The sequence below is a fragment of the Dermacentor andersoni genome, chromosome 5 (genome assembly GCF_023375885.2).
Source record: "Dermacentor andersoni chromosome 5, qqDerAnde1_hic_scaffold, whole genome shotgun sequence".
In the NCBI taxonomy this organism is placed as follows: domain Eukaryota; kingdom Metazoa; phylum Arthropoda; class Arachnida; order Ixodida; family Ixodidae; genus Dermacentor; species Dermacentor andersoni.
Genome location: NC_092818.1, coordinates 87568386 through 87591731, shown reverse-complemented (window position 1 = coordinate 87591731; position 23346 = coordinate 87568386). Strand labels below are relative to the sequence as shown.

General features: G+C 47.7%; 1 protein-coding gene across 2 annotated transcripts in view; it reads left to right on the top strand.

The window, feature by feature from the left end:
• LOC126531997 (cell adhesion molecule Dscam1-like) overlaps nucleotides 1-23346 on the top strand; it is a 296924-nt gene that overhangs the window by 213756 nt on the left and 59822 nt on the right. For both annotated transcript variants that reach the window (XM_055070830.2, XM_055070829.2), the window contains exons 13-20: nucleotides 4559-4732; nucleotides 5520-5661; nucleotides 12272-12426; nucleotides 13949-14080; nucleotides 16517-16699; nucleotides 18237-18307; nucleotides 19164-19419; nucleotides 22996-23145. In XM_055070830.2, the coding sequence (XP_054926805.1) occupies nucleotides 4559-4732; nucleotides 5520-5661; nucleotides 12272-12426; nucleotides 13949-14080; nucleotides 16517-16699; nucleotides 18237-18307; nucleotides 19164-19419; nucleotides 22996-23145 (1263 nt within the window). The remainder of the gene's footprint in view (nucleotides 1-4558; nucleotides 4733-5519; nucleotides 5662-12271; nucleotides 12427-13948; nucleotides 14081-16516; nucleotides 16700-18236; nucleotides 18308-19163; nucleotides 19420-22995; nucleotides 23146-23346) is intronic.

Sequence of the window (23346 nt, the reverse complement as noted above, 5' to 3'; positions counted from 1 at the left end):
CGTGAATTAAGAAGAGGAGCAAGCAGAACTAGATTATTATTATTATTATTATTATTATTATTATTATTATTATTATTATTATTATTCGAAGAAGAATATGTTTAGCGCGATTATTCATTCTAGAAATTTTCCAACGGGCAGTAATATCTTTTCCCAAAGGCGACCTGGGATAAGACAAGAAATTAGCGTGACTCGCTATTTCTTATTTTCCTGCATTACATTACCGTTATCCAGCTCCAAGGGCGACCAGAAGAGCTCCCCCAAACAAAACTGTACAAAAATGCTCCCGAAGCGTATTCGTAGCGGCACTTCGTACGCGCATTGTCCGCTTCCCCTCCCCGCTCCCGCACCTCCCATTGTATACCGTGCGCTGCTCTCCGATCGTTCAAATCCGGGGCACGTATACACGTTCGAATGGTGAATGGGCGGCAGGAAGATTAACGGGCCGTAATCGGCAATTAACGATCGCGAAACGGTCATAACGCTCGGCGCGACTCCTTCGCACGCGGCTCGGTCGCCGCGCGGGCCGAAAGATAAACCGGCGCGAAAACAGACAAGGCCGCCGGCAAATGAAGATGGATGACACCTGTCGTCTCTCACGCGCCCGCACCTCCCTGCTCGATCAGCTTGCGCGCAACGTCGGTGACGTCATCACCCCTCGCGTGCGACCCCTCACGTTGTCAGACCTCCCCATCTTCTCATTTTCTTTTTTCGGTTCTATACTGTTCCGACGCAACGAGATGAACCTCCCAGGTATCCTCCTTCCCTTGCTATCTCCCTCAGCTTCCATATTCCGCAACGGATCGCCGCATTTTCCAAACACCGGCATCGTTGAAACCCATCCACGGCGATAAAAATAAAATATATACATAGGCGCACACGGAGAAAGCGCGCGCAGCTGCCAAAAAAAAGAGCCACGGCAGCTGATGAACCTGCTGATCAGGAGCAAGGCCGGTGGTCTATTATTCTATACACTATCTCCCACTAGGCAAATTGGGAAAAAGCAATAACTGACGAGAAAACAAAAAACAAAAATAAGCTACATATAGTCGCTGCTTTCCGAGGGACTGCACGTATCGGGATCATCCTACGCGCAAGAGAGAGCAGCGAGATGTGACGACGGAAGGATGAAACCAATAAAACTATAAACAAAAAATACAACAGACAAAACAAAAATAACACATTGAATAGCGGCATGCACGGCTTGCGGAGGAGATTTTCTTTGCGCGCATCGTTCGTTCTTTACCTCTCTTTCTCTATCTGTTTTTCTTTCTTTTACTGAATTTTGCCTCGACCGGTGATTGGAAAGAAGCCAGCGTTCCGCGTAATTAGTTCCCGCTCCAAAGTGGAGCGGCGTTATCGATTCGTCTTTAAGGTTTGCAGTCAACCCACGCGCCGGTAACCCTCCCCGCTCGTTTACTCATTTTGTGGGTTTTCTGTTGCGTCTGCGCACGTCGTTTTGTCGCTTGTTTTCTCTTCTTACCTCCCTTGTGTGTAACATTGCTTATAGACTCAATATAAATCGATCTAGAAGTAGCAGCCAATCTCTTCCTGCGATCTTTTTCCCATCGCCGGGCCTTTGGGAGTTACCCGTGTAGCTCTTCCTCGGCCTCGGAAGATGAGGCCTAGCCGTGCCTCTGTAATAAACAGGATAACTATTCAGTCGGATCGATGATCAATTATTACTTCCCTCTCGATTAAAGGCGTTGTGAAATTAAGACTATCGACTCATCTCCCCAGCACTCGTGTGTGAGCCGCGCATTACAAATACTTCACATCGTAATTCTAAGGAGCCGCGGTAAATGCCCGTTAATACCGGAATCGTTAAAGCATCCCACCAGCAAAGTGTGCGTGTAAGCGTGCTTGTAAGCGTGCGTGCGTGCCTGTGCGTGCGAGTGGGTGTGGGTGTGTGGGGGGAGGCACTTTCGCATGCCGCCGATACAGCGCGCTCTACGTTGTATCACAAGTTACACCTGAGTTACGTTATGCTTTATACCTCCGCTATTTTTCCTCACTGCTTTTCTGACTCTTTCTTTTGTTTGTTTGTTCCTACATACCTCTGTCGCGGGAGTTTTGTGTGTGTGTGTGTGTGTGTGTGTGTGTGTGTGTGTGTGTGTGTGTGTGTGTGTGTGTGTGTGTGTGTGTGTGTGTGTGTGTGTGTGTGTGTGTGTGTGTGTGTGTGTGTGTGTGTGTGTGTGTGTGTGAGTGTGTGAGTGTGTGAGTGTGTGAGTGTGTGAGTGTGAGTGTGTGTGTGTGAGTGTGTGTGTGTGCGCGCACGCGCGCGTGTGTGTGCGTGTGTGCGTGTGTGCGTGTGTGCGTGTGTGCGTGTGTGTGTGTGTGTGTGTGTGTGTGTGTGTGTGTGTGTGTGTGTGTGTGTGTGTGTGTGTGTGTGTGTGTGTGTGTGTGTGTGTGTGTGTGTGTGTGTGTTTGGCATAGCCGGCCTTTCGCGGCCTATTTTCCCGCAGTATACTAATTTAATCAACAACAACAAGACGCTGGGGCGGAGCAGTGGCCTGCCTGCCTCTGGAACTTAACACCATCGTCATTGTTTCCTCGTCTTCCTCCGCGTCTCTCCTCACTTTCCCTTAATCTTTCTCACATCTTGTGAAATGTTTATGGTTGGATAAGGAAATCTCCCTAACACAGCATTTTCCACATATTTTAGGTGCGTCTGTGCGGCGTAATAAAGAGGTTAAAAACGGTACTGATGGTTACCTATCCCGGAGCTCCTTATCTTTGATATTCATAAGTTTTTTTTAAAAAACTACAAGGTCATTAATTGTGTAAACATCTGGTCCGTGTTTGGCGTCGTCCATCTTAAAAACCAGGCTCATTTTTCACTCACAGCTGTCGATTTTGTGTTTGCTTATGATTTTGCGTCTCATATTTTAGGACAGACGTGAGGAGCAGTAAGCTTCCCAGAATATTTCAAGAGAGGACCATATATGCTGGCATGGGATTCTCTTTCCCAAACTGTAGCATTACATCTAGTGAAAAATTATCGATTTCTAGGTGCAGGCGAGGCGCGGCCATCGGCAAGTCTCCAAGAAAGTATTTCCTGTGGCTCAGCAGGGAAATAATTATATTCCGAAAGACATACATCTTGGCTAAACGATAGTGGGGAGTTAACAGAACATGAGGACTGTCAAAGCGAAAGCACACATTTTTTCCATTAAATTATGTTAACTAAAATTAGAGACACTTGATAAAAAACTTTGTAACCCACAAGAATACGTAAATTTAGCTAACGCTTTCACAAGTTTGTTATGTTCTCGAACTGTACCTGTTGCCATGAAGTGGAAAGACAGTTCTAATCTTCAGATGTGCGTGTAATACAAGACTGTAAGAATGACTTGGGTTTACACAGTAGAATGCCAGCCATAGATACACGGTGCAAACGACGTGAGAGAGCTCATGTAAAAGGCTTACACTAAACGAAGGCGATTGATCTCCCCGCGATCGTCTAGGAGCTGCCGAAGAGAGCAGTCGTGGAGCAGCTGGTGGGCAGATCTTGCGTAATGGTGTAGCATGAGGCATAACCGGTGCGCGAACCGGTGCACATTTTATAACGCGATGCCCGCAGTTTCGCCACGCGTCTTGAGTTTCAAAGTATAAAACGAACCGGGTGATTGTATACCAATTGCCGCTAGTGCACTTGGTTTGATATGGATCGTAGTATATCCGTAACTGTTGGCACATTTTAGCGACATCGGAAAAGATTTAAGCAAACTTTCTTGCTATTCTCATTGGCCAGAACACGCTAGCTGACGCGTAGTTAATGTGCTTATTAAGCCGTCTGTAGCGCATTATTCTTAACAATGGCGTTGACGCGTGCTAGAGTTGGTGCATTTCGAAATTGTGACACCTTCAGCGCCTCGTCGTTCGTGTGTCTTCCAATTTGCCCCGTCTCCTTCGCGATGTTATAATTTCGGAATATATCGACTATAGCCCGCGTCAATTTCGCATTATTCTTGCGTTCGTGCATTCACTCTCATCATATGCAACGCACACAAACAGTTACAGAGCACCAGTCGCCTAGTAATAATCAATTTAACACCATGCTCTTCACAGTGTTGCTGGTCACAGGGTTAGCCACGCTCGGGACAATCGTACATTATTTTGGGAGAGACAGGGTGGTACAATTCTAAAATGTCGATTCCGCTTAAGTATATTGAAAACTTTCCCCACGGTATCTATCTTGATTTCCGACGAAACTGAAATCAGTATCCTTTATTTACGCTAAAAGACCTTATCATTTATTTGCGCTGACGCCAGCATTGTCGCGTCACCGTGGCGCCATGCTTTCCAGCGAGGATAAGGATTGGAATGGAATGGAAAAACTTTATTTCTCTATATCTCAGAGAGACTGGCGGTGGGCCGGTGTATTCATGTTTTGAGGAATGTCGTCATAGTTGAGGTCTGTTATGTTTTGGACGGTGGTATAGCAGCGGTCATATGGGACATGCAGACACCTTTAAGCGCTCAAGCAGCTTCTAACAAAAAAAAAGAAAGAAGACAAAACGCTTCCTCGTCAAATGTCCGTTTCTTTACTGCGCAGAGCCAAGCGCCACGGAATATCGACAGATTCTCAGCGGCCCCGACTACCAAGTTTTCGAGAATGGCACACTACGCGTGGCGCAGGTGCGGGTCTCGGACCGCGGTTCGTACCTGTGCCAAGCCAGCAACGGCGTCGGCACAGGACTCAGCACCGTCATCACGCTCAACGTCCATGGTAAGTATAGTTTGGATAGCAGAAAAAAAAAAATGGCATTTCGCATCGAAATTACACTTACAGAGAAATGCTTTATCGTGTATTAAGGCCTGGCGAGCTAAACCTGTTCGTGAAGGTTCCATTACGCAAGCGTAACTCGAAACAAAATAACCCGCGCAAATAATACAGTATCTTCCTTGCCATGTCCGCTTAACACCGTTTAGCACTGGTACGTACGGTCAGACAAAAAAAGAAGGAGGTATGCTCCTCGATATGAGCATTTCCTTTGTCCGAGTTGACGATAAATGAAAGAGCCAACTCCGATTACTCCTTGTTTCAATGCCACAGGGCACGTCCCTTCTCCGCGTCCTTTCGCTTGTCCAACAGAACAAGAGTTGAGCCTAAATAGACTACCAAGCTCGAACTTTCAGATTATCTGCCCCCTCTCCGTACCCTCCTCCCAACGAAACAACAAAGCATCGCAATGCGGAAACGGCAACCAGTAAATGGTGCGCGAAGAGAGAGTGCGGTAGTGACCACGAATGAGAACGTTGCGCAGCGTTCCGCTCCCTAAGCAGAGCTCTCGGCAATTTCTCGCAGTGTACTTCTCCTCGCGCCATCGTTTTGCATTTACTGTCGCTTCGTGTCCACAGCAAAAAAAAAAAAAAAAGATCCGGCACTCGCAGAGGTGCTCGTTCTGTCCCCGATCGCTCGTACCAGCGCCTTGCTCGTATACACACTGCGCCGACGCTCGCTAGTCGTCCACTCCGCGTCAAGCTCTCTCCCCTCCCCTATCCGTGTCTCGCAGTGCCAGCGCGCTTCGACGAGTCGTACCGGAACCAGACCGTGCAGCGGGGTCACAGCGTTGGCCTCGAGTGCAGAGCCTCCGGCGACGCGCCCATCACCATCAGCTGGAGCCGCAACGGGCGCCGACTGGACACTCACAAATTGTGCGTTGCCTTTCCTCCACACTCGCTCCCTCTCTCCTCCCCATTCGTTCCCCCCCCCCAGCGCAGGCCTCTTTCCTTTCCTCCTCGCCTATCTCCCCGCCAGTGTTTTGATCGTTTTCGGACGCGGATCTTCTCGAACGCGGCCGCGTGGAGACCATCTCGCGCCCCCTACGAGGGAACGCCTCAAGCAGCGAAGGAAAAGGGAAAGGCGAAAGGAATAGGGGAAGGCAGAGGAGAGCGGGAGGGGGCCAGAAAGGAATGCCCATCTGCTACCAAGTTCCGCGTCATTTTTTCGCGTGTCAGTGTCGTTCGCAACTGCGCGCCCGCGGCCGCTTCCCGGCTGCTCGTTGAGCCATGGCAATCATTAAAGAGAGCGAAAGGCCCCCTGGGCAATACGGATCGGGAGGCGGCGCTTAAGAGGGAGAACTTTGACACGGACTTTTCCCTCCCAGCGTTAAAAAAGAAAAGCGACTAGAAAGATGACCGCAAAGCCAAAGTGAGGGGCTAAATGTGCGAGTTGTGCACGAGAAGGAAGGGAAGCGAGGTGAAGAAAGAACTCTACAAGGTGCATGCGGGTGGAAATGTGGGTGGGGTGGGCAGGAAGGAGATGCTGTTTCGTTGTCTCCCAGTGACCGTTGCCAAGTAGTCCTCCTGGCGCTCTTGTCCGTGGCGTTGACGACAGCGGTATGATAAAGTGGCCACGAGGAAAGCTTGTTTTTCGCTCGGAACAACGGTCCCGGGTCCGTGTTCCCGGCGTAATAATGATCGCCCAGTAAGCATGGGTATGTCCGCGCTTTGGTCTCAAATTGCCCGGCGAAGCGAAGCTCCATTAGAGAAGAACAACTTCTAACGAGCCAGCTGTACTTTCTTGCTTACTGCCGCCCCCTTCCCAGCCTCCTCGCTAAAACCAAACAAATTTGCCCCAACCAGTTTTTCAAAGGCTTCCCGTTGAGGTCACTTTTTTTTCTTTTGCTAACGCTCCCTCTCTCTCTCTCTTTCCTTGGGTTCTCTCACGAACGCTGCTCGTGTAAACGCCCATAGGGAGACGGCGAGTTCCTTCCGAGGAACAAATGAACCGTATCGACGAGTAACGCTCGGCGGCCCTTGCTCGACTGGACATGGCTCTGGCGACAGCTGCGTCGCAAATCAGCGGCAGGGATCGTTTTCGAAGAGACGGCACGGCCGGCGGTAAAGAAACGGAAGATTTGCGGCCAAGCTTGGCCAGCTGTAAACGTTGCGTCTGTACGTGCGCGCCGCCACCGAAGGCTGATCCGTAATGTTGTATATAACGAGCAAAAGTTCATATGGTAACTAAGCCAGCATCTGTCAACAAAATTTTATTCTTAAAAAACAACCATATTTTGCACAAGCTCAAGAAGAAAGAGGGAGGCAGTGTTGCCCAAGCTGACGTAGCAAATGGAAAGCAAATGGTAACGCGCAACGGCATCTGCATACGTGCAAGCCTGCGCTGCCTTTTACGGAGTCGTAATGCACCGCAGCTTGAAGAGTGCGTTTCGCTGTAGTACGCCATCTTGTTCATACTGCCAGTCGAGGTCACAAGGCGTATTTTTTATGCTCTAAAAAGACTGACATTTGCTTTTGTATTGGAAAGTTTTCAATTGTACCAGCGCTAACCAGATCAGCCTTACCGGAATGGCTAGTGTTTGCGGTTAAGTCACCAACTACGTTACGAGATCTCACCTGAGTACTGTCACGAAGCAGAAATTTATCCGTTCCTCGAATCAGTCATGCTAGACGAAGACGTTATTGATGTCTGTATTTTATTTTTTCAGCGATGCACATACGAATTGTACGCCCGATTGTTACCGCGAATCCCTGCAGCCTGAATAATAAATTCTGGGGTTTTACGCGCTAAAACCACAATCTGATTATGAGGCACGTCGTAGTGGTGGACTCCGGAATGCAGACCGAATCAAAATGAACATAAGACCTCTCAGCCATATAGCATACCCACATAGGAATGAGACCTTTATGTTCGTACTACAGCAAACGAAAATGTGGTGATTATTCGTCGTCACAGAAGTACTCGTAAAATAAAGACATTAAGATGATAGTGCTCAACAACAACAAAAAAGATGTCGTAGTTTCGCCCGAAAAACGGAACATCGATTGCGATAGAATATTATTGGACAGCTATACGAACTAAAAATAGTAGGTTTATGGACCGCTAAAACTTGTAAACATCCGCGGACCTTAACAAGGACGTTGTTACGCGCGCACAGATAGACATGAACACATCTCACTCAATAACCGCGGACATTCGCTGCCAAAACGTTGGCGTGAGGAAGAGCGGCAGCAGCAGCGAGCGAATTCCGCTTCGTGCTGCCTCGCTTCAACGCGAACTAAGCGGCGAGAACACAGCTCACACGAAGCCACGAGCCCTCGGTTCGCCTAGGCCCAATACGCAACACAAATCGCTTTCAAGATAGGGCCCGTGCGGCCGAGCGCAGCCGCGCCATACGCACACGCTGCCGGAATAGAACCTCCCCCCTCTACCTGGCGGGTGGTGGCCACGTCCCACGTCCTTCTCAAGCCCACGTCCTTCTCGGCTCAACCTTGCATGCCTTCACTCGCACCCACAGCATGCGGCGAGCGGCTGAGATGTTACCGTACTTAGACTTTATACGGAACGCAACGGTGACGCCGACGGCGGAAATGCGCCTGGAGTGTCCATTTAATTACTATCGCAATAAAGTTTATGTGGAACGGGGAAAGTGTGGTAGCGAGTTCCTTTTTTTTTTTGTTATTGCCGTAGTGTAACAGCGGTGAGTGAACTTTTGGATTCACAAGCCTCCTAAAATCCCGACAGCGGGATTCCTGACTGATCACATGACTTCATTTTGAGACATCTTCAATCTATTTCCAAGAGGGATCGATAGTTGCGTGCAAAGCCGTTATTCTTACCTTCATTGAAATCGTCTTGTGTCCAAATCTGGTGCGCGCCAAGGCTATGCCAAGTTGATTTATACAAGAACCTTGGAGATATTTGATACGTTGACAGGTAACCTTCGCGCTGTTCATACGAGGTATTGCCCTAATTATTATTCATATTTCATAGCAGCCGCGAATCGAAAAGTACTGCTTGTTGTGTACGTAAGGAGAAAGCTTTCCGATAATCTTCCTTCTTGTCGGAGTTCCCGCTTCTTCACCACACGAGACTGCGTTCCTGAATAACTAAGCCCCCAAGTTCCTGCCACTTCGTGCTCTCGTTTACACGAGTTGAGCTGATAAATTCCTACAACGCAGCGCTTACGTGGACGCGCCTCCGGTGAGCCCAGATAGCAGAAGTAGCAGCAACAGTCTACGGTCGCTGCGAGAAAGCATAGCGCGCGAACGCTGCGTTTTGGTCGTCGCTGCTGACTGCGAACTGTGGAACACTACCCGTCAGGGGCATTTAGATTTCAACCTAGTCAGCCCAATACTAGACGCTCATTCAGCACGATCATCTAGTCCTTACGTGAGCCCGCTAAGTTTTGCCATGCGCACGGTGATGAGAAGTATTTATTCTTAGACTGCCCCGAGATAGAGATATACAGAGAGAGAGAGAGACATAAAAAGGAAGACAGGGATTGTTAACCGCAGAAGGGCAGCGGATTGGGCGAGGTGGTGTTGCATGGTAACTATAAAATTCAAACAGCGCTAAACGACAGGGCCAGAATGAGGAGGAGACAAACACAGCGCCGTGTTTGTCTCCTCCTCATTCTGGTCCTGTCGTTTAGCGCTGTTTGAATTTTATAGTTATCTTGTTAACCGGTTGGCTACTCTACACTGGGGCAAGAGAGAAGGAGACTACAAAGGGAAGAGAGAGAGAGAAAGAGAAAAATACTGAGTGAGGGGGGGGAGACATGCACGGACCGCACTACTGAGTCAAAGGCACTCGCATAAGCCAGAGCTTCTCAGAAAGCACAGAAGTGCCTTCACTGTCTTCTGAGCCAATAATAGAACTGCTCAGAATTTGCAGAAAAGTGCGAGGCTCTCCTTGACTGGCTGAAACGCAAAGTGGCTTCGTGAGCTACCATGCCGAGAGACTGGTTTTTCAGCAGAGAGGTGTTTCGCCTCCTCCTCAGATTTCTTATGTACACCAATATATTCGGAAATTCGGTGACATCTAACATCACTTGCTAAGCGTCGTCAATCGCTTGGTGTCGCAGGTACTCAGTAGGTGCGGGGTGTTACGATCGGCCTGCAGGGGTACTGAGCTGCAAACCTTTCACCGCCCACTGCAGTTCTTTCGATCGACCTGCGGGAGTAGCAATCTTCGGAGAAGCGACCTGCGAACCCTTCCCGGCCCGCTGCGACGACTCGCTTTGTAAAGACAACAATGCACCTCCTCGACAGCCCAACGGCGCCGGCATGTCTATCCACGTTCGGCGGACCGAGTATTGTTAGTTGACTCGCTGTCGCCTTCACGGTTTGCTTGGAGCAAGTGAACTCCTGGAAAAGAGTGTTTGGCGGTGCTTTCTCACGGGCCCCAGAAGTCGTCACAGTCAATTGACAGACGCAGCGGCTAGCTGCGGGGTCAGCTCTGGGATCAAGAGGCGCCTGCGTGGGTCAAGCGTATCAATCCCTGTCTACTAGAACTCTATCATATCGGTGTGTTCAGTGAGACCAAAGTGCGGAAGTGAGTGTGTGAACCCTCCCCCTCAAACGCGGGTCGACTACGATGACTTTGGACGCTCCCATTGGACGAAGGCTGAACCAGTTTTCCCTCACCTAGAGATCTAGGGAGGACAGAGGGTTTTTAAGCAGCCGTCTTCGGCTGTTCAGGGTGCTTTCTTTTTCAGTCATGCTAGACTGATGAAATGTAACGTTCTCCACCCTTCATGTAGATATTGTAAATAAATCCCGCATTCCTCTTTCTCGATGAGAACAAGTCCCTCCCTTCAACAACGTTCTTAGCGTGGATGAGCCGGACGACGGCATGGGCCAGCTACCACTTAATTCATGCCCGACCCGAACTCTTACAGGGGTGAGCTTCGGGAAGTGGTAGCATTTTATACCGGTGCTCCGTACAATAGCCTTGATTTGATATAGTAGAGTTAAGGTCAAACCACATGCGCGCTTGCCGGCGCGCGAAAGCTCCCGCCCGCGTGCATTGCGTTTGCAGCGGCCCGCGAGGAATGGCGGTTGCAGCCTACAAGACACGCGCCAGCGCGCGCCCTCTTGGCTCGCTGTTTTCACCTTGATAGACAACGTTTATTTTTTGCGAGGCATCCAGAGAACCGACATTTGTCTGGAGAAGATAACCGTCGCTTCGACGCGTACGATCTGTCTCGCACCACCTGCGTAAACGTATGCGCGCGCTGCAAGAGTACGTGTAGAAGGATCGACATTTGGGCTAGTTGGTAGTGGTTGAACATCTTGAAGGGGCAGCGCAAAAAGACGATGACAGAAGGCAGAAACACACCAGCGCTGTCCTGTGTGTTTCTGCCTTCTGTCATCGTCTTTTTGCGCTGCCCCTTCAAGATGTACGTGTAATTTGGCCTTCAGACTTGCTCGCGTTGCTTTTTAACTAGGTGACGCGTTTACCCGATACAAGTCGAAATAAGACACTCGGGCGGAACGATTGTCGGCGTGCATTTGCAAGGATAGATCCTCCTGTAGCTAGCACCATACTCCTGGTCCTGTTCCTCTCACGGGAATATCTCGACTCGACAAGCCAACTCGATCTACACTGCCTGTACATGTGAGTTCGTATCGAGCGGCTAAACAGACTACCTTTCTCGCCTTAATATAGCCGGGGCACGTCAGGTGTTTGGTGGTATATACGCATTTGCTGGTGCTAGCGCAACTGCCTTTGTATGGCTCGTCACAATCATAAATATAAAACCGGCAATGAGTCCCGTGAAAGCACACGGAAAGCGTATAAAATGGCAGAACACACGATGGCGTAATGCGGAAGCTGTGGAAAGGCAAGACCTCCGCACAGCTCTAAATTAGCTAGATGGAAAGCCGTTCACCTTGAACAAGATCTTGGGACCATGGCCTCGCATATCGCAGCTACAAAAGGCCACAAAAGCGCTGCTGCGATATTTGAAAGATACCGGATTGAGTCAGCGTCTGTGATCCGGACTGAGTGACCGACTGATATCCCCAGTGGACTCTCTCTTCTTTTAATCTTTCCGTCCCCCTTTCCCTTTCCCCAGTGTAGGGTAGCCAACCGGGCTCAGTCCTGGTTAACCTCCCTACCTTTCATTTATCATTTGCTCTCTCTCTCTTTCATTACTCTCTTCCTTATTATTTCTGCATTTAATATATACCTTATCTGGCCTCATGGTCTGTTTGTCTTTTGTAGTTGCGATGGAAAAAAAAAACTGGAGCATTTCGGATCTCCTTATTCCTCGCGCTTATTGTACGACTCCGGTTAGATTTATGTTGTGCGATACAAATCGTACACGATGATTATGACAGTAGATAGGGAATTAGGTACAAACAGCCATAGAAAAGGCTTCTTTTTTCCTTCCCTCTCTCTCTCTCTCTCTCTCTCTCTCTCTCTCTCGCTCTTCGAATGCATGTAAAATCCCAGTGTGTCTTCATTTGCCGTTGTGTCCGTCGTCTTGCAACGCCGGCTCGCTAACTCCCCCCGCAGGAGAGGCTCGCGCGTGAAGAACAAGTCTCTGCCGGACGGGCTTCTGTCCACCCTGTCGCTGCCCGGAGCACAGCGGGAGCACTCGGGAATATACGTGTGTGAAGTGGCCAACAACTACGGGCAGGACGAGACGCACATCCGGCTCATCGTGCAAGGTGCGTCCGCCCCGACCTCGCAGTCATAACAACGCGGCGTTTTGCCAGCGGGAAAGATAAGCTGGAAAAAATAATTAAACGTAGCTTGAGTCGAAGACTTCCTGCACGATCTCTAATCGAGAACTAGAGCTAAGCAGGGCGTGATTGCGTCTCTATCATTCACTGCTCCGTGTGGCCAACAAGAAAGAACGGCCACCGACGCAAACTCTTGAGATTAGGCTGGCACGAAGACGCAGATGGGACTGAACGCTTGTGTAATTTTTTCTGCTATCCAAAATGTACGCCTAGGTAGCACCGTTGCCTGCACGCCTTCACTACGTTGTGTATTTTATTTCATCGATGGCAAGGCATGTGTGCCAAAATTTAACAATAGGCATCAAGTGCAAGTCCCAGAATTAAATTATATTATCGATGCCAACTCAGGACGGCTAAACGTGACAAGATTTGGTACACACTCGCTTCAACCTAAATATACATCGCTTTTTAAGTTTAGATAGCTTCGGCGAAATCAACCTGCATTAAAGGCACAGTTTTGAGAAAGAATGAGTCATCCAACCATCTCAGTGCACTGTAAATCCACCGCGGAACAAGCGCCAGGCTTTACGTTTTGCGGGCAGCCATATAGTTGAGAGCGTCACAACGAATGGGTCACAATGAAAACTGCCGGGCTCTCATTTCCCGGTGCCATAACCCGGTGCAGCGAATAGTTCTTGAACATCGTTCGACGAGCGCACGAATAATTATTATTAGAGCATAGTCGTGAAATCTAACGTTGTACTCACGACACTTGCTGCGCGACAGCGTGAACTTCAAAAAAAGAAAGAGAAAAAAAAACGGAAAGCGATGTTTTTCTTTTTCTTTTTTACTTGCTGCGTCTAGGCGTTGCTTTCTTCTTTCTGTACTTCGTCTCCTAGCTTTCTGCGATGTGTGCTAAAGGCGCGCGTACGACCTCAAAAATGGTCACATATAACTGCAAGGATATAAGTAAACTCGATGAGAGATTCCGCATGCATCATTCTCCAGAAATTGTACCCGTAGCGCGATATACTTTAATTTGATCTGACTTTTTTTTTATGTGCCCCGATGTATTTACATTTCAGCGGGACTGAAAATGCTACAAACTATTTTGTCGTCTGTTTCTACATAGGCATTAAATTGCTGAGTGATTAAGGGATAATGGCATGAGCTGAAATGAGAGCATTCCGGAAATAGAGATTATTAAGAACGTGCTTGAAAAATCAATAAAGAAGAAAAACAGAACAACAAAATAGCGCCTTATGCAGTTTACGCGGTTGGACCCGACTCAATAAACAACCTACGATACAAATCGGAGAATCAATAGCAAAAAAAAAAATTGTTTTCAGAAATCTAGGCAAATAAACTGCTTAAAAGATGCACATACATTGCAAGAGATATACACTGCCTAAGGATACTTTCTTTTTTCTCTTCAGAGCTTTCGTGTTCCATAAACACTTACGTGAAATGTGCACACGTCAACAAAAATTTTTTGATATACTTGTAGAACCTCCAGAAGCGCCTCCCGGTTTCAACGTGACCAGTGTCAACAGTCGATCGGCGAGCCTGACATGGGGAGAGCCATACAACGGGAACAGCCCCATTCTTTCCTATCTCATCCAGTACAAGAACGCCTCTGGTTTGTTACTATTCAAATGCGCGCTTTACCATCTCACATGATTTTCCCTAGACAGTGCTGCCATGTGTTAGTTCGGGATATTTTGCTGTTGAGCTGGCTCGTATATGGTTATCCGAACAAAGTAAAACTGACAGTTGGGCGAGTTGATGAGGAGTAATTTCTTTAAAACGGTGCCACAGAAAAACACAAACACGGCGACACAAACATTACGAACACACCGCGTCCGTAGTGTCATTCCTTGTTCGTGTATTTCTGTAACAGCGTTTCAAAAAAATATTGGAACAAGAACTGCTTTAAAAAAACGGCACTTTTCTTTTTCCGTAATCTCATTTCTAGATATCCTAATTAATCTTCTATTACTTATATTTCCCGTCCTATTCGTCTCTCTAATATCCTTCATGTACCTGACACATTCCCCAGTTAGGGATACATGTAAGCATAGTATACTGCGTTATACACACGCCAACAGATGTCGCCAAGTTTTAATAAGAAGCTTCCTGTCCATCAGTTTTCGCGCTCATACACGCAAACTCTCTCTCTCTCTCAATATATATATATATATATATATATATATATATATATATATATATATATATATATATATATATATATATATATATATATTGACATATCCCTAGGCGTAAAACTTATACTAATGGCGGGCAATTTTTTATGTCTGAGTGATGGCATAAAGAGGCACTGCCATCTCTACCGGAAAGCGAGGCGGACACTTCAAACTCCTGCCAATTTACTTAATTATTAAAGATCGCTCCAGGCTCTTGGCGGCGAAAGTCAACTTTCTGCGTGAATAGCGCGTGTTTCCCTTCATTTTTCCTCGGCGTGACGAGGCCGTGCTTTAAATAAAATTGCCGAAGGCATTTCGGTTACTGATGAGAAGAGTGAATGCGTTCGAAGGACTTATTGGCTTTATCTCTACGGCGCCCGACCGGGACTCATAACCTCGGTATTAGACAAACTTTAATGAGGAAATGAAACCCGTTTCCTCGGTCCTAATACGAACGAAATTCAAGAGGAGAAACAGGCTTAAACCAGAGAGCGCCGAAGCTACAAGCGAGAGATAGTTTTTTTTTCTTTTTTTTTAAAGGAAAAAACGCGTCAAATATCACATGTGCGCTTATCTACAAATTTACTCTTCAATAAATGTGCACTACCGAGCTTGGGCTGCACTCTCTTCACTCAGTGCGCGTTCCCATAATGATATTTGTATAGCTGAGAAGATATAAGCCTTCTAAACTAAAATCCGCGTAGTCCAAGCTTAGCGATCAAAGACGGTTACATATATATGATGCCGGCAAACTCCAATGATGAGATGAGACCTAAACACGAAGTTAACAAGTGACAGTAGATACACATATCCCAGAACGACGAGGTCACTTGTCTCCCTGTATTTTTTTCTGTTTTTATATTTCTGCGTTGAGCTCGCCAACAGCCTTGACTCGTCTAATGCGAGGACAACACTGAAAGTATGGGCCAGCAGCCAAATTAGGAATGGCTGAAAGTAGACCAAGACCACGTGTTTTATGTTACTAGTATTCCGTGACTGGATTTCAGATTCACAACAATAAGTCGAAAATAGTCCTTCTAACTTATTCACTCCTCACATCAGTTCCGGAAATGCCTTCGGCGATCTTATTTAAAGCCGGGCCGCGTCACTCCAAGGAAAGATGAAGGGAAACACGCGCTATTCACGCAGAAAGTTGACTTTCGCCGACAAGTGCCCGAAGCGATCTTGAATAATTTAGTAAATGGCAGAGGGGTTCTAAGTGTCCCCGTCGCTTTCCGGTAGAAATGGCAGTTTCTCTTTATGCCATCACTCAGACATAAAAAGTGGTCCGCCATTCCTCTTCCCTCGCCTCCTCCCTATCTTCCGCTTCTATGTTTCTGTCCCCTCCTTTCTGAAGAGTAGGCAGGCGTTGTGTCCTTTTCGGTGGCATTTGCCAGGCTGCTCCTCGCTTTCCCTATCCTGTCAAGTATATTTAGGTTTTCAAAACAAATTATTAATAAATAGTAACAATAACAACGTGACAGTTTCTCGTCTCTTACATATCCTTCTTAAAGGAATGAACAAAACGAAACGTAAATGTCTCCAGGCTTAATTATTTCGCGGTATAAACAGTTAAACACATAGAACTCTCACACCTCGTTATTATCAATAGACGAAGAAAAAAAAAAGGAAGCCGTAAACCGGACACGCAGAGTGTGGTCTTCGCGCCCCAGTTTTTTCTCTGTTCCTACCACTCAGTAATGAACGAAGGGGTTTATGGAGGGTCCTTATGGGGGATTAAGCGGGTCAACCGGGAGGAGAGGGGGGAGAGGTGATTTTCGTGAAACATGGTCGGTATACCACTGCTTCTTTCTCCCAAAGGACCGGTCGTAGTGGTGGAAAGAGTTAAAATGCCACTTTATGGCGCGCAGCGAGCTGGTCGGCGGACGCGGGCTCACGGGTCCGCAACGTGAGCGCGGGCCGTGACCAGACCTCGTGGACCGTGCGCAGCCTGCAGCCATCCACCGCCTATCACCTGAGGTCGGCCGCGGTCAACGCTCTTGGCGTGGGGCCTTTCACCGAGCCGCCCCTGCTGATCACCACCGACGAAGAAGGTGCGCCCCAACGCCCCCCCCCCCCCCCCCCACCACTCCGACTTCCTCCGTTTTCTTTTCATGCTTCGTACATAAAACAAGAGCCTCAAAGAATTGCAATTTCAATTACCCTTCTCATTCTAATTTCAACTAACATTCCCATATCAGTGTTCAATTAGCCAATTAGCGGTGAAGGAGAGCAGTGCCGCGCGCATGTTTCTCAAGGGCGGTTTGCGGAGAATTACTCTTGTCCACGGCAGTGCTCTGCGCTCGCAGAGACGGGCGATCGGCTCTGCAGTGACCAGTAATCCTATGCCGTCCCTCTAGTGACCCAGTAAACTAACGATTCCGCGCCGACCCGGAGGCGCTAACAACACAAACCAATGCGACATCGCACCAAGTCTAGCCATGGGATGTACAAACATGAGCTTGGTCTCTACTGTCGCTCAATGCTAAGATGATGGTCAGTTGGCTTCCTTCCAAACGCGAAGTCAGCCTGCGCCATGTAAAACCGTATTTGTGCTGGCACTCCTTGTTCGCGCGAATAACAAAAAAAAAAGGTAGTTAGGCGAGTTTGCCTAAAGGCGACACGAGCGGACAGAGTTAGATGGACCCAGCTGACAAAGTCGGACGTACCTGCGTTTGAATATCAGATTCATTTGTGATGGGCCCAGGTTGCAGCAGCACGCGGTGTCGAGGCTAAACAATACCACTTGCGAGAGGAATATACGATTCCGGGTAGCCGTTTCGCGGCATTGTCAATCGAATCCAACATCGTTTACGCGCACCTCGTCCAGCCTGCCTTGCTCAGTCAACCTACTTAGTGGGTGGGTTAACTTAGCATTCCCTGACGCTGATTCCATGAACCTGGCGAGAAATTTTAAACCAAATAAATAGATTCATCATGCTTTTGTCGGTTACCTATGCAAAGAAACCGATATAGATAGCTTTCACGCATCTTGCCCTCGCAAAGTCACTGATCGAAATTCAGTAGCTTTTCTAACGTAGATTCACTAAAGGCTATAGAAACTCCACAAAAGGCTTTCACAGTGTGAAAGATTGTTTTTGAATGGGGATGAAACGCCATTGCGTGTGGTCACGCCAGCGTTTCTACGTAACTTGAACGTTTTGCGGCTCTGTGGTTTTGCTAGTATTCGCGTGATTAAGAAAAGCTCACAAGAAGTTTGCGACAACAGACCAGTTGGAGATAACACGAAATGTATATTAACAATAATATAAAGAAGGCAACGACAACGGAGTACTATAATTGTTTTGAGTATAAAGCTGTCGTGAGAACTATAGCATAGAAACGCCAGATTTTATAAACATATATGTGTTGTGTGGCAGCTTACTCGACTTGGAAATATTAGGAACGCTTTGCTGAAAATGTTTCGCTATCTCGAGCAAAATAGTTGCTTAGGAATTCCCCCATGGATAGACGCAATACTAAAAATCATTCAGCAAGTGCGTGTTTATTAGCATTCAGCTATTTTATTTGCATTTTTGGGAGACTTATCATAGTACATGTGCTTCACGTGTTTTTTTTTTCCTATCACAGTGCCTGGAGGTCCACCAACACATGTTTCCGTCCAGACGTTAGGTCCACAGTCCCTTAAGGTCACCTGGAAGGTATGACTCTCGACAACCTCTGGCTTTTGTAATTGCCTGCAGCAAAGAAGCGACTAAAAAGACTAGCGTTTGCCTATTTTTTCGTTCTTTCTTGAATTTTTGGCCGATTTACGCACTGTAAGTTCTCGTATTATGAATTTCCCGCCACAATAGGCACTCCGACTGTTATAACTTAAACATTTTACCGCATCATACGCCACAATACTTGTGCTGTCGAGACTCCTAAATTTTTATGCACGTTTTCTGCAAACTCAATTTTCGTTACAAATTGCACTTTGAAACGTCGAATATTCAGAACCCTCTCAGCCACGCATTGTGGCATATCTTTAGTGAATTATTGTTAGCCCCACATTCACGCTGGAATACGGTACTGAGTTCGAAGCGAGAATTCCAGACTGTGGCATGAATATTTTAGCTAATCCTTACCCGCTCTCGTAATTAAAAACGGTATATTACTTTGCCGACATTGCGATGTTAGTGATTCCCCGCTGTTTCATGAAAACAAACTGAAATGTTCGTTTAAAACAGGCGTGTAAGTAATTTAATAGCTCGTAATTTCTCGTTCAATAATGAATGTTCGTTTCTTTTTTAATTGACAGGAACGCTTCTAGCTTCTGAATAAACGCGGTAGTGCCTCTACAGCAGCGTGAATCATTTCTCAAATTACCTTACGCATAGAGCAGCTTTTCTTTAGCGAAGGGTATCATACACATTCGGCGCTTTTTTTTTTTTTTTCGTACTTCCACTGCACAGAACAATAAAATATATATATATATCTCCGTACGAATAGACACTGCGAAGTAACGTGCAAGTGAATGCACTTTAAAAATGAAAAGTGAACCGCGCCTGCATGCAGCCGCCGGTGCCCGAGCTTCGTCACGGCCGCATCAGGGGCTACTACGTCGGCTACAAGCTGCACAACTCCAGCGACCTGCACCTGTACAAGACGGTCGAGAGCAGGACGGAGGAGGGCGACGACCCGGAGGCGGCCGGCGAGTGCGTGCTCAGCAACCTGCGAAAGTTCACCAAGTACAGCGTCCTGGTGCAGGCGTACAACGCCGTCGGCGCCGGACCGCGCTCCGACGAGGTCATCGTCTACACCGCGGAAGACGGTATGAGCGCGCGCTCGGCTGCGTCTTTCTGGAGCGCGAGACAGCGCAGCGAGACGATATAGAGAGTTTTTACAACGTATGGCCCAGAGTTAGGAAATACAAACCAGCGGGTGTGCAAAAAAAAAAAAAAAACGGGAAGGAGTTGCGACGAACGCAAAGGAGCCGCAGTAGAGTGTAGGCTTCTGCGTACGCTAAGCCATTTGGGTTCGCAATTTCTAAGACTCCCTGATGACATATAGGAAAGGGAGACAACGCAAACGACGTCTTGGTTTTGGATAGTAGAAGCATGAAAAACGTCTAGTTTTCATGATTTCTTTTTCATCTATAATTCATTTTTATATAATTCATCTTTATGTGCATTCAGCTGGCTACTCTAGCTCTGTCGTTGTCGCAGTTTCTGAAACCCGTCTTCAACAAGTGAAGGGAACGAGGAAAAACAGGTAGCCGATGGACAAAAGACCAATGGTCGTGCCTTACGTGCGTAAGGTAGCGCAGAGCCGTAAGAGCGTGGCTAACAGGTACAAGGTTCCGATGGTTTTCTCGGCGCACGCAAGTTGGCTGGCCTGTGCCCGCGCAATTACAAAGCGCCGAGGCCCTCCCCGAGTCGGAAGATGCAAGCTAGGCCGTATGTCTCCTGCTCGACTGGCGTGGTGCATGAAGTCCCGCTGAGCTGCGCTAGGGTCTACGTCGCCCAAACAGTACGGTGCCTAAACGACAGACTTAGAGAACATGAACTTTCGATAAAGAACAAATGTTCCGCACATTTGCCTGCGCACTGGGATTCCTGCATGTGTCAGCAGCCGAAGCTTTCCGGTGTTTTCATTCTCGGTAAAAGTACGGATGCCCTGGCGCGTGAGCTCATGGAAGCATACTACATTAAAACGAAAAGAGGCATGCGTATCAGTGACACGTCTGTGCTTCTGCGTGCCGGCGAATACGATTTTTTATTTCGATCTTTACTAGATTAGAAAGTTTCCTGCAATGCCCTTATCTGCTGTAATTTGACGAGCATTTGGATCGATGTGCTTTGCGCATGTGCGGAACGGCTAATATATTGCGCTGCTTTAGTGCGAATAAAGTTAGTTGCGAATGATGCCCTTTTCTTTCTCGTCTGCCTTCCGTGGTTGCTGCGCGCCTATATTGCACCAGCTGCAATTACCGTTTTCCTGGAAAACAAAAATAAAGTAGCGGGACGTCGGAGGTCGTCTAGTCGCTTTCTTTGTCCGTGTCTTTTCCTGGCGCTGGCAATCCTTTAACACGAGCGCTTCCTATCTGCTCTCCTCTTCTTGCCGCACCGTCTCGCACTTCAGGAGCCACACAACGCCACCTAGCTTAACTCTGCGCACCGCTGCACTGCTGTGGTCGTCTTTTATAACGCGGACGGTAGGCGGAAAGCCGAGGAAGCGCTGACTCCTACATACCGTGGATTTCTGCACACCGTGTGACCGTTTCTGCATCGCCACCATGCTGCGCTGCCTTCCGCGGTATTTCTGTCTGCGACTAAACTTAGTGCAGGACGACAGTTGCGCTGGGCTCTTGTTCTGACACACAAGGGCTCGCAAGAAGTAGAAAGGAAAACAAAAAATACTGCCGAGGTTCTGGAGCTACGTGCATACATGCTAATACTATAGTATGCGAATAGCTTCGCGCATAAGTGCTAACCAGACAAACAGATCGAAGCATACTATACGGCAAACCCACCGTGGTTGCTCAGTGGCTATGATGTTAGGCTGCTGAGCACGAGGTCGCGGGATCGAATCCCGGCCGCGGCGGCCGCATTTCGATGGGGGCGAAAACACCCGTGTACTTAGATTTAGGTGCACGTTAGAGAACTCCAGGTGGTCAAAATTTCCCGAGTCCTCCACTACGGCGCGCCTCATAATCAGAAAGTGGTTTTGGCACGTAAAACCCCATATTTTTTTTATACGGCAAATTATTCATTGTCCTTATATTGCACCGTGGCTGCAGTAATGATGAAAAAAACTGCCTTACATTAAAGAACGTGGAAATTATAGGACATTAGGAAACGTTTTCCTTTAGGACATCGATTATAAATTCAGCACTTTTGGAAGCCATGGAATGCAATCAATTTCACGACAAGAAAAAAGCATTTGTGTTATTTATTCAATATTAGCTTCTACAACCATACTCTCATTACTAAGTCGAAATTAAATTGCACTGCTACATGGCGCCAGATGGTTGTCAAGCTTTGTATGTTCATTTACGATCCGTGAAACAGTCGCGTATATTTTAGTGTATGTTGACTTGTAGGGTACATCGCCACGAAGGAACGCGGTATCTTTAAGAGACATCGCAGTGGACGGCTCCGAATTCATTTTGACCCGCTGGAAATCTTTAACTTGCATATGAATCTTGGTACACCAGACCTTTTTAGGGCGATAGCTCTACTACTCTCAGTACAAATCCAGAAAACGCCTGATTCTGTAAATCTGACCTTCATGCTCAGCCAAGGTCAAACTGGGCCGTAGCCTGCCATTACCGGCGGCAGCTGCGTACACCCCGTGCGCCCATACCTTGAAAGCTATCTGCGATGTGTACAAAGTGGGCGGTCGCGCGGGCCTCATCTTCAAAGCGATCTGTGATCTGTGCAAACTGCGCCGCGTGCGGGTAGCTTCGTATGCGCCGGGCTTTCGACGCTTAGTTCACGTTGAAGCGAGATACAGCACGAAGGTCAATTCGCTCGCTGCTGCTGCCGCGCCGAGCAGCCCCTGTGTGTGTTCCCAAAGCAAGCAAAGCTGTGCTATCGCTCGACAAGCTTGGTTTAACCGCGTTCAACTACGGTAATTTTTTATTCTTTTTTTTTTGCATTCCGTAGCGATCGGAGTGCAGTCCCCTAAGCCGGGAGTCGAACCCGCACCTTCGTGCTCAAGAACGGAACGCCACTGTATATAGCCACTGAGCCACTACGGAGGATACTCAGTTATGCCGTACTTTAGTTGTTCGACACAGAGAAGTACTGATTGTCACTTCGCCTGCTTTGCGCATTCTAGCAGAGGAAGTTTAAAATATACTCATACCGCGTGCAATATACACGGCCTAAACACTGCTAAGCTTGTTGCTTAAAAACAGGTCTATCCTTCTCTGTTCTTGAACTTAATGATGCGTTTACCTAATCATATTGTACTTGATTTTTTTTCAGTCACCGGCGCACGATTTCCTGGTGAAACAAGATTTAATTAAACTGACCCATCTGCCCCCGCTTAGTAAAATTCCCGCTTCTTAGGTTGTCCCAAATTCGCAAACCACGCACCTTACAGTGTTCACGTTCCTGGGAGCGTGATTTTCAGTCTACAACGTTATCTTTCGGCATTTGCTAGTTATGTTTGCTACTTAGCTGGTCGGCAAGCAAGTTAGTTGAGTTTTCGCGTGTGCACGGCGAATTTTTCATCGCATTTTTCACCCAGCGTATGAAGTAAATGTCTAGCCGTCGGCAAGGTTAACATCTTCTGTTGATCACTGAAGCCGGCATCCCTTTCTAACCGCTTGTGAAAAGGCCAGGCTCTGTCAACATGAATTTGACTGTGCATATTCTTCACTCTTTCCTCTAACCCTCAGTGCCTCAGGTGGCCCCGTCGGGTGTCCACTGCTCGGCCAGTTCGGCGACGAGCCTGCGCGTCTCGTGGGCACTGTTGCACGAGAAAAGTTTGGACGGCCTCCACAAGGGTTACCGCGTCCTCTACAAGCTGATCGACCATAGCTTTTATGGTGAGCACATTACGCTTGTCTGCACGAGTCAGAGGCCGCTTCTGCTCTTAGTTCTTTTGTCTGATATTTTAGAGAGTCGGGACAGCTGCAATAAGATGAGCAATAAGATTATCAGGTCAGACGAGATTGGCACTGCTAACAAGCAACTGCAAATGTACAGTTCTCAGAAAATGAAACGCGACATTCAGTCAGTCGCAACAT